At 46.9% G+C, this 19,214-nt stretch overlaps 1 protein-coding gene across 10 annotated transcripts in view; it reads right to left on the reverse strand.

The window, feature by feature from the left end:
• HUWE1 (HECT, UBA and WWE domain containing E3 ubiquitin protein ligase 1) overlaps positions 1-19,214 on the reverse strand; it is a 1,403,674-nt gene that overhangs the window by 232,175 nt on the left and 1,152,285 nt on the right. For all 10 annotated transcript variants that reach the window (XM_069209338.1, XM_069209335.1, XM_069209339.1 and 7 more), the window contains 2 exons: positions 15,047-15,599; positions 3,633-4,149 (listed from right to left, as the gene is read on the reverse strand). In XM_069209338.1, coding sequence (XP_069065439.1) covers positions 3,633-4,149; positions 15,047-15,599 — 1,070 coding nt within the window. The remainder of the gene's footprint in view (positions 1-3,632; positions 4,150-15,046; positions 15,600-19,214) is intronic.

Raw genomic sequence — 19,214 nt, forward strand, 5'->3', positions numbered from 1 at the left:
CCTGATTTCTGCCTCTTCTGGACATTCCTCTCTTTTTTTATTAAGAATCAGCTCCACTTCTTCTATTAAATTATCAATCTCTTTGGACACGCAATTGGTGTGAGGTTGCGTGACTATTAGGTTTTGAAATTTTTGATTTGGCAGGGCCCAGTTCAGGACTAGCTCTCGCCATGGGTTTCCCAATTCTGTGCAAGGATCTCTGCGCCAGTATAGAAGCAATTTGAAAAAGAAAACACAGATGTACCAAAAAACCCAAACCGTACCTTGGGGCCCAGAGGGGTAGCCGGGCCAGGCCGGGCACAGACGGGCCAGGCCGGGCACAGACGGGCCAGGCCGGGCCCGCCCTTGAACTACGTGCATCCCGCGCGACACGTTATGCAGCACGCTTAAAAGCGCCTGCGTTCGGGAAATGCGACAAAGCAGCAGGAATCCTAGTGGATGGAGTCCCTCTCCTCCCCCGGCAGCAGGAAAGATGCGTCCGCGTTCGGGAAATGAGGCAAAGCAGCAGGAATCCTGGGGGATGGAGTCCCTCTCCTCCCCCGGCAGCAGGAAAGACTTGCCCGCGTTGCGCGGCACGATTAAAAGCATCCGCGTTCAGGAAATGCGGCAAAGCAGCAGGAATCCTGGGGGATGGAGTCCCTCTCCTCCCCGGCAGCAGGAAAGACTTTGCTTCTATAGGAACCTCTAAAATAACATCTGGAGATGATGACCGAAAGGCCCTTGCAAATCCTGTGAGATGGAAAGTGCCCCGGAGTGTGCTCCCATTGCTTTGGCAGTTTGATTGTCTTTAGTTCATTTTTCAAGTGTGGTATCCACTTGTGACCCTAATAAATGCTCTTTATCAAAGGGCATTTTCAAAACTTCCTATTGTATCTCTGGTTTAAAGTCTGAGCATCTGAGCCAGGCATGTCGCCTAATGAGGTCGCTGGTATTAACACTGCGTGGTGCTGCATCAGCATCAAGCACACATCTAATTGAATTGTTTGAAATTGTTTGCCCCTCAGTTACAATTTCTAGCCCTCTTTTACGATTTTACTCCGGGAGGTATTGTAAAAGCTCCTCCACGGCATCCCAGTGAGCTCTATCATACAGGGATATCAATGCCTATGCATTAGCAATCCGCCAGTGATTGGCTGCTTGAACTGCCACATCTAATTTTTTGCTTTATCAGGAGGTGGTGTGTCTTGTTGATTGGCTATAAGCCCTTTTGCAAGCAGCGGAGGCAACGATAGAGCCTGGAGGCATGTGTGCTTTTATAAATAAAGGGTCAGTGGGTGAACCTTTGTATTGTTTTTCTATCCACACAGAGTAATATTCCTTGATCTAACAGGCTCTTTAAATATTTTGTCTGCATGCCTGAGCAAGCCTTGAAGCACTGAAGGGAACGGACTCCTTATGTATTACGCCAAGGGTGTCAAATAAAAATTCCTCTTCTACTGGATCTGTGTACATATGTACATTTTGACACGCTGCTGCCCTAACTATAACCTGTTGATAGGCGGTGAAATCCTCAGCTGGTGACGGTCTAGCTGGGTAGAGATTGGGATCATTAGGTGTAATAGGATCCGGATCATATGTATACCACAGGTCTTGATCATCTAATGTATCCCCTAAACCATTAGCCCCACCATGCAGTGAACTGGTTGGTGTGAACCCCAAAGGAGGGGGAGGGAGATGTTGGTGGAGGAGTATGTTGTAGAGAAGTAGGTGGAGGTGGAGAGGGCTGAGTAAGAAAAGGAGTCTTCTTTTGTGGTCTTTTTTTGGAGGCAGAGAGGAATCAAGAGCCTCTTGGAAAGTCAGTTTAATCTTTAAAGGGGGAGGAGGTGATGTTATAATCTGCCCTGTTCCCTCTTGAATTTGAAGTCTGTGCTGACAAGCACCCATAACTTCCAAAATTGGTTCCGCCGGTGAAGAGACGGTAGTTAGAGACTGTCCAGGATTGCTGAAAGTCTAAGATTTTCGGCTCTGAAGTCTTTTGTATTTGGGATATTTTTGGTGCGGAAACTGTGGATGGATGTTTTTTCTTTTTCGGTGCTGAAGTTGTTGGTACCAAAGTAGTCGGCACCGAAGCACCATGTATCTTCGGTCATGTCAGAGCCTCTTTTGATGTTGCTTTGGTCGATGGTGAAGGGGTCTTTTTACTCATGGTTCGCGCTGACTGCAACTGTTGACTCGCAATGTCCGATTGTACATCAGAGTCCGGGTCTTAAATGGAGAAGGCCTCCTCTTGATCTAACTCTTCTTGTGCATGCTCGTCGCCGAAGACGTCCAGTGTGTCATGTAGAGTTCGAGACACCATTTCCATCCGATGAGCTCTTCGATCTCCAAGTGTCTGTTTTGATCTAAAGGAACAGCACGTTTCACAGGTCTGCTAGTTGTGGTCGGGAAAAGACACAAATTACACACCTGGTGGTGGTCGGTGTGTGGAAATTTTGAGTGGCACCGAGGGCAAAACCCAAATGGAGTCCGTTCCGTTAGGGCCACATAGTTAAATGGCACATGGAAGATGTGGGCCCCGAGAGGGCTGCATCTGCCCTAAGGGCTGAAATTTGATTCCAGGTGCAAAGTGGAACTGAAAGATAAAGTATGGAAGAACACGCGATCAAAACAATACCGACGATAAAAAAAAACGGAAAGAATACAGTTTTGGACTTTATCGAGCCGAGAACTCGGGGCGAGGGGAACACATGTCCGAACCAGATGGTGGAGGGAAACAATCTAACAAAGGACTCGATGCCCATGCAGAGAATTACCAAGAGGAGGAGTCATTTGATCCCGTGACTCTAAAAGGTTATTCGAAGAAAAACACGTTGGACTATTCCGAACCCAACACTAGATGGCGAGCTTATGCACAGCATGTGTATCTACAGCTACACTTGCCATCGATCAAGTATTTTCCAATCAGAAAAAGCAGACAATGTACTTTAAAACCGTTGTTTCTGAGGGGATTTTTTTTTTACCAAGTGAATCAACTGTAGAGCCAATGCTCTGGGACCCTCACTGAAAGAGCAGGACAAAAAACTGACCTGTCACTGGGGCATGATAGAATACAGGAGGTACTGGAGGTCTTAAAGCACAGTGCCAGCATTTTCTTGTTATGCTTTTAATGCAGTCTATTGGCTAACAATGCCTTTGTTTTCCCTTGCAGGTTTCTCTTCAATAAAGGCTGTGTTTTTGCACCTTATGCTCTTTCTGATTTGCAGAAATGCCCAAGTCTGGCAAGAGGTTTATTAAAGGAAAACAATGCAAATTGGCCGTTTTTAGCCTTTAATATAGGCTGCATAGATGTAGGCTATACATATATATGTTTAATATGTGCTCTGGATAACTGCACGTGGACGAGACTATCCAGCACTTACGACCATTGATGAGGAGCCCCTGGAAGAGAATCTTAGTTTTCTGCTTTAAAGCCAAGGCATTTACATAAGCATTCACAGCTGCACAGAACCCATCACCACAAGGCCTCTATATAAAAAAACACTTAGGAGATAGCAGGTGACGTGTCTGACTGGCCTCTGAAGTCTCTTTACATGCAAGCGACTCTAGATCTTAAGACCTACTTGCACCTTCAAAACATTCATTACTAGATACCTGCTTCAAAGAAATAAGAGAATATAACAAAACAACTGTACCTGACACGGTCATAGTGGGTGTCGTAGTGGCCACTGTGGAAGTGGTTGTTGTGGTGGTAAGACCGGCAACTGAGGTGGGGACAGGAGCAGCTGCTGGGGTTGGGGCAGGGACTGGTGTTGTGTTGCTCTGGTTTGCTGCTGCTTCTGTCTTGTTTTCAGGCAAGGCAATGGATATGAGGGAAAGGAGTCTTAGCAGTTTCTCTGTTAGCAGAGAGCTGCGCCGAATAACTGGATGACACAACATGTTCATGAGTTGGCCCAGAGGAGAGGCTTCTAGACTGCCCTGAGAAGTCTCTCCCTCGTTGCCTGAGCTCATCGGCACAGATTTAATTGACGTTTTGCCTTTCCGGCTGACGTTCATGTTGTCCAGTTTTACTAACAAATCCCAAAAGTCTGTAGAGATGCTGCTACCAGACTGCCCTGGGCACGGGCTACAGGAGAGTTTGATAGTCCTTTCACGATCACAGTCTGAACTGGGCTCTTTGGTCCGTTGCTGGGTAAAATGGCTTGGAAATACCTAGTGAAAGGAAAGAAATTAAGATATTCAAATGGTCTGCAACTAAGGCTGGTTAATAAAGAATAAAGTACTTACCATCAGCATCCCTCTTTCTGGTGGACACTAACACCTCGTGAATACCCCAAGGTGCCAAACTAAACCCAGAGATTCTTCTCAGCAGTGCTATGGTAGGTGGGGTTGTGAAGCTCTGTGTTTGGTCTATCTTGCCCCAGAAGAAACATCAGGGCGACATATAAACAGCACCCCTGTGCTTCAATATCAGTTTCTTTCTGATATCTGTGGGTTTGTGGGCAGAACCTTGCATTAATCAGATGTGACCTTTGTAAATGGAGTTAAGAGCACATTCCACAGAATGAGGATGAGGGACATTCAGTGAGGAATCTGCAGTTCCAGTATCCACCAGAAAGGGTATTACCAAGTAATTCTTCTGATGGATATTTCTAACTGCAGATTCCTCTCCTTGGGAATAGATACCAAACCAGTACCTCCAAAGTTGGTCGGTCTGTAAAATGTCTCAGACCAAAAATTGTGCACTACCAAACTGGCAATGTGCCCTTCCCAGCAGACCTGGCTATCAAGGCCGTGGTGCACTGTGAACATGTGGACTGACACCCACATCGCGGTCTGAGAAATGTCCAGAAAAAAGGCACTCCATGCACCAATGCAGCGGTGGCAACCTTGGCTCTGGTTGGATGAGCTCTCAGACTATCAGGGGCAGCTGCTTAGCCAATGTGTAGTAGATTTTCATAAAAAAAAGTCTGACATGAAATGATTAACAACGTTTGACAAGAACGCCGCTCTACTGCCTAGCTCCAATTTGCACAGGAAAAAAGTGGTGTACAGGGGGTGAACGGACTAAGCTAGTAGCTCAATCATGTAGTGACCTCAAGTTATCACTATGGGAAATTTTGCTCAGAGTCAGCAGGCACAAACGATAGCTGTGCATCAGCTCAAATGGGGTACATATAAAGGATAGTGAGAACCAAATTTAGGTCCCACTGCAGAATCACAAAAGACTTGAGGAAACAAACCAGACCTTTAAGAAAACACATGCCAACAGGTGATTTAAAGAAGTATGGCTGGTCCGGTAAAAACAAAAAGGCTGAAAGGGCCAACAAACAGGGACCACGGAAAAGCCTTGCTGGGCTAAAGATAGCACAAAAGAAGAACAGCTAACAATTTATCCTGTAATGGGTCTATTCCGTGGGAATTGCACTAGACCACAAATTTATACCACCACCTGACATATAGTTTTTGAAAATGGAAGCGTGGTCGCCTAATTCATCATCAACGACCTCAAGGCTGAAGTAAATCAACTGTTGATGCTCAATCTCCTCCCATGATGGTGTAGATGGTCCAGGCCCAGGTGTAGTACCCTGCCATGCTTCTGCAACAAAATATCCACCAGAACAATAACCTGATAGGAGAATGGATGCTCATGGCTTGAAATTCTGAATATCACACTCTCCTGGCCCAATGTGGAGCCAATGGGATGACTTAGGCCCGGTTGTTCCAGATCTTAAGGCACGCTGTGCAGGAGAGGCAGCGGGTGGGAAGGTATGTAGAAGTCCCTTGCTCCACCTGATGCAGAATCTGTCCCAAAGAGAACCTTCTTGAAAACTCCAGTGTGCAAAAGTGTTGAGATTGCGTGTTCTCATCAGTGGCGAAGAGATCAAGTCAGGGTTCTCCTTATTGCTGGAGGAGGCGGTGTGTAACCTCCACGTGCAACTGTGATTTGTGCGCAGCTAGGCATTATCAGGTGAATTTGTCTGCTCTCATTTAGTGATCCCGCCAGGTGGTTCATGATCAGGGGAAAGCCATGATGATCCTGCCATTGACAGAATATGCACCAGACCGTACCCTATTTGCTTTAATACCACATGGCTGTGGTGTTGACTGAGCACCTGAACCAGCCTCCCCCTGGTGGATGGCAGGAAGGCATTCAACACCCATCAAATCCAAAGGTCCACTCGAGATCAGAGACCTCTGTCATATCTCATTAATCCATAAGTGATGCATCCATTCCTAATGCCAGTTCTGCGCAGGGAAGGGAGAGGCACTGGTCTGATGGCAGTCGAGCAGCTGCCTCTGCAGATCTTCTACAGTCTGCTCTGAAATCTGGATGGAATCTGACATTCCCTTGGTGCTGGGCCCACAGACTTGAGATCCCACTGCAAGGCCAGCATACACCACCTCGAAAGGCAGACTAATAGGATGCAGGCTGTCAATACTCCAAAATTCCTCCGAGCCACCCTCACTGAGACCCAGGACTAAAGCTCAACCGCCAGGACCATAGCCCAAATGTCCTCTACTCTCTGACCCAGAGCTCAGGATCAGTAAAGTACTGTATCCAGTTTAGAGGAAAGGGAGACTCTGGGACAAAGTCTGGTGTGGCCCTGGCATGCTGATAGTGAACCCCAACTATGTCAGCAGGCTTGCCACCATCTAGAGGTGGTCTACGAGTGACTGGTGAGCCTGCCTTCAACAGCCTGTCATTGAGGTAGGGCAAGACTGTTAGCCCCTTCCAGTCCTCTTAAGATGGGCAGCAACCACTGCACTCACTTTTGTGAACACCAGAGAGGCCATCACAGATCATGGCAAACTGAAAATGTTTATGGTCCACCTTGAACCAGGAGGTAGCTCCTGTGATTTTGCAGGACAGGAATATGGATATAGAAGTCCTTTAAGTTAAACGCCATCACATCTTTGGGGCTCGGGCAGACAGAACCTGGACCAGAGTGAGTATCTTGAATTTGTTCTTCTGCAGGAAGAATTTCAAGGGTTGTGTCGAAGGTCTAGGATGGGATTGAGGGCTCTGTGGCTCCTTTGTCCAAAAGTAAAATGGACTAATGTTCCCCCGAAAGCCACTCTATAGAGGGTGGAAGATGTGGCAAAATGAAAAGGAATGGTGGAAAATAGCCCTGTTAGACTATCGGCAGGACCCACCTGTGATATGTAACTGTTTGTCATCCATGGAAAAATGTCTGATCCAATGGCCTGTAGTAATGCATCTCTAAGGGTAAACTAACACACCCTTAAGGCTGCTGCCTCAGAGGCTACAGGTGGGGAGGTTTGCAATCACTGAGGGCCTGGTTATTTGTCTATTGAATTCCCTCCCCTAGAAGGATTAGGGCCTTTGTTGTTGGAGTGAAGCTTATTGGAACCTTGACATCCTTGTGACTTCTCAGAGGAAGAGTGGTGAGGCTAAGATGAGGCTCGCTTGAACTTCTTGTGCTTCTTTTTGGACTTACCTGAAGACTTGGATCGCATCTAAGACCTGTTGCGGGACTGCAACCCCCCTCACCCCCCCCCCCCCAACCCCCACCCAGAAGAGAGAATGAGTGTTTCCTCCACTTTGAGTGGGAACAGCCCTTATGCGATTTCCTGCAGTGTTCAGCAATGTACGGCTTGGAATGAAAATGTCACTTACCCAGTGTACATCTGTTCGTGGCATCAGTCGCTGAAGATTCACATGTTGTGCATAGCCCGCCATCTGGTGTTGGGTCGGAGTGTTACAAGTTGTTTTTCTTCGAAGAAGTCTTTTCGAGTCACGAGACCGAGGGACTCCTCCCTTTCGGCTCCATTGCGCATGGTCGTCGACTCCATCTTAGATTGTTTTCCCCGCAAAGGGTGAGGTAGGAGTTGTTTGTTAGTAATAGTGCCCATGCAATGGAGTGAATAAGTATGTACCTTTTTAAGTTTTAATATATTTACAAATGTACAAAGTTGAAGCTAACTTCCAAACGGCTACAGGCTCCCGGGGAGGTGGGTGGGCACATGTGAATCTTCAGCGACTGATGCCACGAACAGATGTACACTGGGTAAGTGACATTTTCAGTTCGATGGCATCTGTCGCTGTAGATACACATGTTGTGCATAGACTAGTAAGCAGTTATCTCCCCAAAAGCGGTGGCTCAGCCTGTAGGAGTGGAAGTATTTTGAAATAAGGTTCTTAACACGGCTTGACCTACTGTGGCTTGTTGTGCAGATAGCACGTCTACACAGTAGTGCTTGGTAAATGTGTGAGGCGTAGACCATGTGGCTGCCTTACATATTTCGTGCATTGGAATATTCCCTAGGAAGGCCATGGTAGCGCCTTTCTTTCTGGTTGAGTGTGCCCTTGGTGTAATGGGCAGTTGTCTTTTTGCTTTAAGGTAGCAGATTTGGATGCACTTAACTATCCATCTGGCTATACCCTGTTTCGATATTGGGTTTCCTGCGTGAGGTTTTTGAAATGCAATAAACAGTTGTTTAGTTTTTCTGATGTTTTTAGTTCTGTCGATGTAGTACATTAGTGCCCTTTTGACATCTAATGTATGTAGTGCCCTTTCAGCTATGGAATCTGGCTGTGGGAAGAACATTGGTAGCTCTACCGTTTGATTTAGGTGGAACGGTGAAATACCTTTGGCAAAAATTTAGGATTGGTCCTTAGGACTACTTTATTTTTGTGTAGTTGGATAAAAGGTTCTTGTATTGTAAACGCCTGAATTTCACTTACTCTTCTTAGAGATGTGATGGCGATGAGAAATGCAACTTTCCAGGTTAGGAATTGTATTTTGCAAGAATGCATAGGTTCAAAGGGTGGACCCATGAGTCTTGTTAAGACGATGTTGAGGTTCCATGAAGGAACGGGTGGTATCCTTGGTGGTATAATTCTTTTGAGGCCTTCCATAAACGCTTTAATGACAGGTATCCTAAATAGTGAAGTTGAATGGGTAATCTGCAGGTATGCAGATATTGCTGCGAGGTGTATTTTAATGGAAGAGAAGGCCAGGTTCGATTTTTGTAAGTGAAGTAAGTAACCCACTACATCCTTTGGAGATGCGTGTAATGGTTGAATTTGATTATGATGGCAGTAGCAAACAAACCTTTTCCATTTGCTTGCATAGCAGTGTCTAGTGGATGGTCTTCTAGCTTGCTTTATGACTTCCATACATTCTTGTGTGAGGTTTAAGTGTCCGAATTCTTGGATTTCAGGAGCCAGATTGCTAGATTCAGCGATGCTGGGTTTGGATGCCTGATCTGTTGTTTGTGTTGTGTTAACAGATCTGGCCTGTTGGGCAACTTGACGTGGGGTACTACTGATAGGTCTAGCAGTGTTGTGTACCATGGTTGCCTTGCCCATGTTGGTGCTATCAGTATGAGTTTGAGTTTGTTTTGACTCAATTTGTTTACTAGATATGGAAGGAGAGGGAGAGGGGGAAAAGCGTACGCAAATATCCCTGACCAGTTCATCCATAGGGCATTGCCTTGAGACTGCCTGTGTGGGTATCTGGATGCGAAGTTTTGGCATTTTGCGTTCTCTTTTGTTGCAAATAAGTCTATTTGAGGTGTTCCCCAAAGTTTGAAGTAAGTGTTTAGAATTTGGGGGTGAATTTCCCATTCGTGGACCTGTTGGTGATCTCGAGAGAGATTGTCTGCAAGTTGATTCTGGATCCCTGGAATAAACTGTGCTATTAGGCGAATGTGGTTGTGAATTGCCCATTGCCATATTTTTTGTGCCAGAAGGCACAGCTGTGTCGGGTGTGTCCCCCCCTGTTTGTTTAGATAATACATTGTTGTCATGTTGTCCGTTTTGACAAGAGTGTATTTGTGAGTTATGATTGGTTGAAATGCTTTTAATGCTTGGAAAACTGCTAGTAGTTCGAGGTGATTTATATGCAGCTTTGTTTGATGTACATCCCATTGTCCTTTTATGCTGTGTTGATTGAGGTGTGCTCCCCACCCTGTCATGGAAGCATCTGTTGTTATCACGTATTGTGGCACTGGGTCTTGGAAAGGCCGCCCTTTGTTTAAATTTATATTGTTCCACCATAGAAGCGAGAGGTATGTTAGGCGGTCTATTAACACCAGATCTAGAAGCTGACCCTGTGCTTGTGACCATTGTGATGCTAGGCACTGTTGTAAGGGCCTCATGTGTAATCTTGCGTTTGGGACAATGGCTATGCATGAGGACATCATGCCTAGGAGTTGTAATATCATCTTCGTCTGTATTTTTTGTGTTGGATACATGCGTTGTATAATCTTTTGGAAATTTTGAACCCTTTGTGGACTTGGAGTGGCTATTCCCCTCGTCGTGTCTATTGTCGCTCCTAGGTATTGTTGTACTTTGCACGGCAGAATGTGTGATTTCGCATAGTTGATAGTGAAACCGAGTTTGTAGAGGGTTTGTATGACCTGATCTGTGTGGTGTGAGCACCTTGTCAGTGAGTCGGTCTTGATTAGCCAGTCGTCTAGATACGGGAATACGTGTTTTTGCTGCCTTCTGATGTGTGCAGCCACTACTGCTAGGCATTTTGTGAAGACTCTTGGTGCAGTTGTTAAACCGAACGGCAATACATTGAATTGGTAATGTTTTCCTTTGAATACGAACCTTAGGTATTTTCTGTGCGACGGATGTATTGGTATGTGGAAATACGCGTCTTTGAGATCTAAGGTTGTCATGTAATCTTGTTGCTTTAGCAATGGTAACACTTCCTGTAGCGTGACCATGTGAAAGTGTTCTGATTTGATGTATGTGTTTAGTGTTCTGAGGTCTAGGATTGGTCTCAGTGTTTTGTCCTTCTTTGGTATTAGAAAGTACAGTGAGTAAACCCCTGTATTTGTTTGTGTATCTGGTACCAGTTCTATTGCGTTCTTTTGCAGTAATGCTTGAACTTCTATTTCTAGGAGGTCCGAATGTTGTTTTGATATATTCTGTGATTTTGGTGGTATGTTTGGAGGGATTTGTAGAAATTCTATGCAATAACCATGTTGGATAATTGCTAAGACCCAAGTGTCTGTTGTTATTTTCTCCCACGCTTGGTAATACTGACTTATTCTTCCCCCCACTGGTGTTGTGTGGAGGGGATGAGTGACGTGTGAGTCACTGTTTGGTTGTAGGTGTTTTGGGGCTTTGAAATTTTCCCCTGCTTCTGGGGAATTGTCCTCCTCTGTATTGGCCCCGAAAGCCTCCCCTTTGGTACTGTCCCTGGTAGGTGGACGGTGCTGAATGTGAGGTACTGGCTTGTGTGGCTTGACCCCGAAACCCCCCTCTAAAGGTTGTCTTGCGGAAGGTGTTGAAAGTGCCTCTGCTCTGCGGGGAGTAGAGCGCGCCCATGGCTTTTGCAGTGTCAGTGTCCTTTTTTAGCTTCTCAATTGCCGTGTCCACTTCAGGTCCGAACAATTGTTGCTCATTGAATGGCATATTGAGCACCGCCTGCTGTATCTCTGGTTTAAAACCAGATGTTCGTAGCCACGCGTGCCTTCGTATGGTTACTGCCATGTTAATTGTTCTTGCTGCTGTGTCCGCTGCGTCCATAGAGGAGCGTATCTGGTTATTGGAGATGTTTTGGCCCTCCTCAACCACTTGTTTCGCCCTCTTTTGTAGTTCTGTGGGTAGATGCTCAATGAGGTGTTGCATCTCGTCCCAGTGGGCTCTGTCATAGCGCGCTAGGAGCGCTTGAGAGTTAGCGATGCGCCACTGGTTTGCAGCCTGTACTGCGACCCTTTTACCGGCTGCATCGAACTTGCGGCTCTCCTTATCTGGGGGTGGTGCATCGCCCGATGTGTGAGAGTTTGCTCTCTTGCGAGCTGCCCCTACCACAACCGAATCTGGTGGCAGTTGTGAGGTGATGAAAGCTGGGTCTGTGGGAGGTGCTTTATATTTCTTTTCCACCCTCGGTGTTATTGCCCTACTCTTGACAGGCTCTTTGAATATGTCCTTTGCGTGCCTTAGCATTCCTGGGAGCATAGGCAGGCTTTGGTAGGTGCTATGTGTGGAAGAGAGGGTGTTGAAGAGGAAGTCATCCTCGACAGGCTCCGAGTGTAGAGACACGTTGTGGAACTCTGCTGCTCTAGCCACCACTTGTGAATATGCCGTGCTGTCTTCTGGTGGTGAGGGCTTTGTAGGATACGCCTCTGGACTGTTGTCCGACACTGGGGCGTCGTATAAGTCCCAAGCATCTTGGTCCTGGTCACCTTGGCTTAAGGTGGTGTGAGCCGGTGAATGTGACGGAGTCTGTGCCGGTGAAATGTGAGCTACAGGTGGAGGAGAGGGTGGCGGAGTTACCTTCTTCACCAGTTTTGTTTGTGGTGCTTGTTCTTGTTGGAATTCAAGTCTCCTCTTCCTCCTAATAGGGGGAAGGGTGCTTATTTTCCCTGTTCCACTCTGTATAAAAATCCGTTTTTGAGTGTGGTCCACCTCGGTGGATTGTAATTCCTCCTCGAATCTATGCTTTCGCATTTGAGAGGACAGTGATTGTTCCTATGAATAGGAACCGGTAGTTGGCTCGGTTGCGGGTCGTTTTGGCACCGAAACTATGTCCACGCTCTTTTTCGGCTCCGAGGCGACTTTTCTCTTTTTCTGAGTCGAACCCTCTCGGCGTCGATCCTCCTCGGTGCCGCTGTCTCTGCGTCGAGCAGCTTCGGCTCCGTTATCTCGGCGTCGATCTTTGTCGGCAGCACTATCTCGGTCCCGAGATGGCTGGGTGCCTGTGTCTCGACCCGAGTCGGACGATCTCGGCACTATTTCGGCCTTCTTCGGTGCCGATGGTCGGTCACCGATTTTATGGGTTGAGCCATGGCCTGATGGCAGTGGCGTCCCCTGGGCCTTGTCAGTTTTCTTGTGTGCTATTTTTGACGTCTTACTCACTGTTTCATGGTCGTCGAATTCGTCCGAGTCCGATTCATGGATCGAGAAGGCTTCTACTTCTTCTTGTTCCTCGAATTCTCTGTGTCCTGTCGGCGTGGATGCCATTTGCAGTCTTCTGGCTCGTCGGTCACGGAGCGTTTTTCGGGACCGGAACGCACGACAGGCCTCACAAGTTTCTTCCCTGTGCTCGGGCGACAGGCACAGGTTACAGACCGAATGTTGGTCTGTATATGGGTATTTGTTGTGGCATTTAGGACAGAATCGGAACGGGGTCCGTTCCATCAGCGTCGATGTCACACGCGGTCGGGCCGACCAGGCCCCGACGAGGGATCGAAAACTACCCCGAAGGGCAACGGAGATGTTATCGTTTCGATTCGATGTCGATGCTATCTAACCCGATCGCGAACGCAACAATACAGACGTAATTTTCCGATTTTGAGCTAACTTTCCGTTCCGAAACCCGGAGCGAAAGGAACACGTCCGAACCCGATGGCGGAAAGAAAACAATCGAAGATGGAGTCGACGCCCATGCGCAATGGAGACAGAGGAGGAGTCCCTCGGTCCCGTGACTCGAAAGACTTCTTCGAAGAAAAACAACTTGTAACACTCCGACCCAACACCAGATGGCGGGCTATGCACAACATGTGTATCTACAGCGACAGATGCCATCGAACCTGTAGTTATGGATTGCCTTCAATTTCATAAGAACACGCTCCCTGCAGGACTTGGGAGTTGTGGTCTGATCCAGACACCAGAGGAACACCACAAGGGGGTTCATTACAGACATTTGTCAGGTTAAACCCTGTTGTTTTAGGAGGGGGACATACCCCCTTGCATGCTGGAATGGAAAAAAAGCTTGTCAACTGGCGAGTAAAAAGAAAATAGGGAGATACCTCTGGTCCCATGAACAAAGTCACAGAAAGAAAGGAACGAGTGTCTGCACACTCAGGGGCATTTATATGCAGGTCCTGCAGTCACTTCTGGGGAAGAGCGGAGTCGATATGGAGCTGCACAAAACCAGCTACGGTCACACAGGGGCTAGGCTGAAAAATGTTCTGGATCCAGCCTGGTACTTGGGGATATTCTAAAGGAGGGAAATTTGCAGTTGTAAGTCAACATCAGAAATAAAATGAACTATGCAATAAAATATTAGTTCAATACTGAATCTGTTTTTAGTACTGAGGAGAAAGCAGTGTGAAAAAGTTTTGTAGCAGTTTCCTAAGCACAAAAGGCGTCTGGAGGTTTTATAGTTAAAGCAAATTTTAGCCAACTAAAAAGCTGCTTCATCAGAAGATGATTGTAGCATTCAGGTTACTGCAGACAGAGAAAGGTAGAGTAGACTTTTATAGTCTCAGTTCATTTTTTTTTTTTTTTATAAATTAAGGATCTTCAGCTTTGGGGGGTTTCTATGCACTAATGAAAAGTGACTTTGCTCATGTTATGAGTAGGCATTGAAAACGTCAAAGGGGTTTATTCTAACAAGTCTTCGACAGTGTTTGCCTACAGCAGCTCAGAGCAGCAATAGAACCACGATGCAATATTTTAAAGCCACTTCTGTGAACAGTGCAAATCCACGCTGCAGCTCACAAATGTCACATGATTTTTATACCACTAGTGCTGTTCTCTCCAACTCTGTTGTGGCTTTGGCCACATGTCAAACAGGGAAACCAAAAATAATTCTCCATGTTTAAGGGTCTGAGTGTGTGCGCATGGACCAGTTTAGCAGTCTCCACGAGCCCAGAGTTGAAATATGACAGTAACCTAAGTCCATAAACATAAAAAAGACAGGAGAAATATTTTAAAAGGGAGCCCAATTGTCTTTGAATATCATTGTGGTTGCCTCACTGAGTGCTCAGTGTAGAAGGTTACAGGGATGGAAGTAATTTCATGAACCTTATCAAATATTGGTGTCCTAAACACCCCCTCCCAACCTACCCTCATTTTGCTTTAATCCAATGATGTGTACTTAACCACAAGTAAGGCAGAGAATTGATATGCTGTAGCTGAAGAGACAATTCAACCCAGCCAAGAAAGACATTTCATATTAGTTAAAACATTTTTTTTGCCAATGGCTGTACTGCATGGCAAGAGGGACCTCATCTGGCAACATCAGTTTAGGACATGAGTTAACTCCTGTTTTCTAAAAACATCTAAAGCCCCAAAGTCAACCACCATTGGCAGTTTTAAGCACACTGCTGCACAAACTTCACTCATTCGGACCTCAACTCTCGGAATCCATTTATACACCTATTGAAAGTACCTTACCTTGGCTAACTGTATGAGTGTGTCAAGAACATGTCTGCACACCACAGGGGCTGCCTGTGGATGAATGTGAACAGTGGAACCACAACCAGAGTGCTTTTCTGTGTGTTTGCGCCCCATGGATCTTTGGATCTGGAAAATGTTAGTCCGACAGCCGAGCGCTGCGTCCATGGACACAGAGAGCCAAGAGAGCTGGCTGGAGCTTTTGGACTCCATTTTGTGCAAGAGGTCCAGCGGTCGGTTCTCTGTGCTCGATGATGTGCAAGCCTTAGTTGATTTCTTGCCCTTTTCATCAATCATGCTGGTTGAGGGTTTGGGGCTTTCGATGCACAGTTCACTCTCGCTGCTGCGCTGCAGTATAGACAGAAGGCTGCGGATAACCCAATTGCGTGTTTGCGCATGGTAGCAGAGGTTCCGTAAGACACGGTGAAGTCTACTTGTATTCAGCTTGGGTTCATCCACGAACAAGAGGACCAGGAGGCAGGAGAGGGCTTCGTGGTCCAGCAGGAGTCGTCCTCTCAAGCGCAGGAGGCTGTCCACATTACTGCTAGAGGGTCTATAACAGTGTAAAAATAGTGAGATTACAATCCTGCAAAAGCAGAGCAAGAGGCAGCAGCTGTGAACATTATACCATTTTACCAAATAAATCAAATACATAACAATGATCAACAACTACACAGGCACAGCTGCAGTGGCTGGCTACAAAGCAGAGGTTCAGCCTCACTGAGTACGTTAAGCAGACTAGAATATATATATATATATAAAAAAAAAAAGAAAACACAAACACAAGGCACTGACATAACGCAGTGGAACAGATGTATTATGTGGTGATGCTTAACTCATCTCAAACAACCCCACAATTGTAACTGATATTTTATGTAGGCCTTTCCTGCTAGCTGAGATAAGTACAGCTAAAAAAAGAATCATTGTCTGACCTTTCATGCACGACAGCTACTATATGGCAGAGAGAACATTATAAACCACGGAATGCTTGTACATCATCTCCCATTCGCTGAACCTGAACAAGATGTCCGAAGAGTCAAATACCTCAAGGGAGCAAGTAAGGCAAATGTGACCTACCCTGTAAGCATCCGTTTGTGGCATGCAGGGCTGTAAATTAACATGCTTTGCATACTCCTGCAAGCTAGAGTTTGGCTCAGACTTGTACAACTTGGTTTTGTATAAAGAAGTCTTTTGAGTCACAAGGTATAGCGATTAACTCCCTTACTTGGCAGTGCGCATGACCATCAACTCCATGGTTAGATGGTTTTCTTCCGCTGTCTGGTTCAGACATGCTTTGTTGATCCAAAAGAACGAGTTACCTTTGGTAATGCTTTTTCTGGTGGAAACCTTAGCTAACAGCAAATTCCTCATTTTGTAAATCTCCCCAGGTGCCAGACTGGATTGAGAGATTTTTCTCAGCAATTCCCTTGTGTGCAGATAGGTGTCATGCAGCTCTCCGTTGGGTCCATAAAAAATGTCAGGGGCACCATATAACTTGCACTCCTGCTCAACTTCAATTTTGTTCTGATGTCAGTTCACACCGTCGGAAGCAAAGCCCTCTGTGTAGGAAAATCACTTTTGAATGGTTACCCCCACGTTTTGCTTATCAGTGTGTTTAGACTTTTCGCTGGGCTCCTGCTAACCAGAACCCCAGTGATTGTGCGCTCTCCTCTAAAATTGGTTACTTTGGTACCCTTTACACCCCACAATTGGCATACTGGTGTACTCCTGTAAGTCCCTAGTATATGGTACTTAGGTACCCAGGGCAATGGTACACCAGGGGTCTCCCATGGGCTGCAGCATGTATTATGCGCCCCATGGGAGCCCATGTAAACTATGTCTGCAGGCCTGCCATTGCAGCCTGCGTGAAAAGGTGGATGCACCCGTTCACTTCTGAACACTACACCAGGTCACCTTAAGTCACCCCTATGGTAGGCCTTCCTAGCCTAGAGGGTAGGGTGCGGTTTCCTGTGTGTGAGGGCCTCCCTGCATGAGCAGAGGTGCCCCCAGAAACTCCAGTACCAATGTGCTGGACTTAAGTGCAGGGAAGCCATTTCACTCATGTACTGACCACAGGTCGCTGTAGGAAAGTACCCTTTTTTGGCATGGTTACCCTCATTTGTTGCCTGCTGTCAGTGTTTTTGACTGTGTTCACTAGGATCCTGCTAACCAGGACCCCAGTGACTGCGCTCTCTCCCTAAATTCAGTTGGTCATGGTTTTTACACTCCACAATTGGCATTCCGGTGCCCCATGTAAGCCCCTAGTATATGGTACCCAGGGCATTGGGGCACCAGCGGTCTCCCATGGGCTGCAGAACACATTATGCTACCCATGGAAGCCCATGCAAAACCTCTCTGCAGGCCTTCCATTGCAGCCTGCGTGAAAGGGTGCATGCACCCTTTTCACTACAGGTCACTGCACCAGGTCACTGTAAGTCACCCCTATGGTAGGTCCTCCTAGCCCAGAGAGCAGCAAGTACCTGTGTGTAAAGGCACCCCTGCATGAGCAGAGGTGCCCCCAAGAACACCAGCCCCATTTTCATGGACTTCATGAGTGTGGGGATGCCATTTTGTGTGTGTACTGGACATAGGTAACTACCTATGTCCAGCTACATAATGGTATTTCCGAACCTAGGCGTGTTTGGTATTAAACATGTCGGGATCATATCCCAATACTGTTGCCAGTATTGGAAGTATGATTCCATGCACTCTGGGGGCTTCTTAGAGAACACCCCCCGTCATTGCTCCTACCAGCCTTCTGGAGTTTTCCAGGCAGCCCAAGCTGCTGCCACCCCTCAGACAGGTTTCTGCCCTCTTGCTGCTTGATCAGTTCAAGCCCAGGAAGGCAGAACAAAGGATTTCCTTTGGGGGTGGGGGAGGGGGGGGGGTTTAACACCCTCTGCCTTTGGAAATAAGTTACATGGCTTGGGAGCGGTACATTTGGTGCCCTTCTTGCATAAACCAGTCTGAAACAGTTCAGGGACCTCCAGTCCCTACTCTAGCGCAAAACTGGACAATGGAAAGAGAAGTGACCACTTCCTTGTCCATCACTACACCAGGGGTGGTGCTCAGAGCTCCACCAGAAGTTGCCTTCATTCTGCCATCTTGAATCCAAGTAGGAAGAGGCCTCTGGGAGTATCTGAGTGGCCAGGTCAGGCAGGCAGGTGGCGTCAGAGCCCCCTCCCAATTGGTCACCTGGCTAGGTGACCGATCCCCCTTCCAGGGTTATTTGGGGTCCCCTTCTGGGATGGGTCCTCAGATTCGGCTTGTAAGATTACACCAGGACGCCTCTGCAACTTTTACTTCGACTGGATCCTCCAGGAACCGACAATCTGCATCCATGCAGAAGACACTGCTTGCAACATTGTTTCTACGGCTCCTTCCAGCTTCTGCAACATTTCCCCGGCTGTGCATCCTCTGAGGGCGGCAAGTCTTAAGCCTGCACGAGAAGGAAGAAGGAATCTCCATTGGGGTGAAGGAGCAATTGCCCTACATCTCCAGGCACCATCTGCAACGACAACCGGCTGAGTGGATCTCCTCTCAGTCAGTCAAAGAATCTTTATTCGGCAAATGCTGTAAAAGTATAATGCATTTCAAACTAAAAATTTAAATAATTAAAATACAGTGCAAATATTAAAAGCAGAGATGCACACAATCCTGCATCACGGGTGGTGGTCCTCTCTGCCAGCTGTTCAACTTTGGTGTAGGCAAGCCCTTGCCTCCCCACGCAGAACAGTACCCCTGTGCAGTCTCTTGCAGCTACCAAGGCTTGATGGCATCTCCTCCAAGGGATCTTCAGACTCCGTGTAGCCCCAGCCCTCCTTCCTGTGACGCACAGCCCTCTGTATGTTTTTTACTAGGTCACGTGACTTGGGAGACTGGGAAACATGCACTAGCTTCAGAAATCATTGTATGCATCAGGGTGAGACATACACCTTTGTCTTAACTAATGCAGTGTCTCTTGTGAAAAGATTTGAGCCTAGGTCTTTTCCCTAGAGGCTGCTCTGTCCTTTGATCCTCCTGAGGAGGCCCCGTAACAGACAATGGTTGCGATGCTGAACAGGGTGTGGCTGCAGTTGAGAAGTGCTACGACATTTTCCGTGAAAGTGTCTATTTGCTCTGACGGTGAAGGACTGTCCTCCCTTTCTTCACTCACTGCTTCATGTAG

Source organism: Pleurodeles waltl, chromosome 10 (assembly GCF_031143425.1).
Source record: "Pleurodeles waltl isolate 20211129_DDA chromosome 10, aPleWal1.hap1.20221129, whole genome shotgun sequence".
In the NCBI taxonomy this organism is placed as follows: domain Eukaryota; kingdom Metazoa; phylum Chordata; class Amphibia; order Caudata; family Salamandridae; genus Pleurodeles; species Pleurodeles waltl.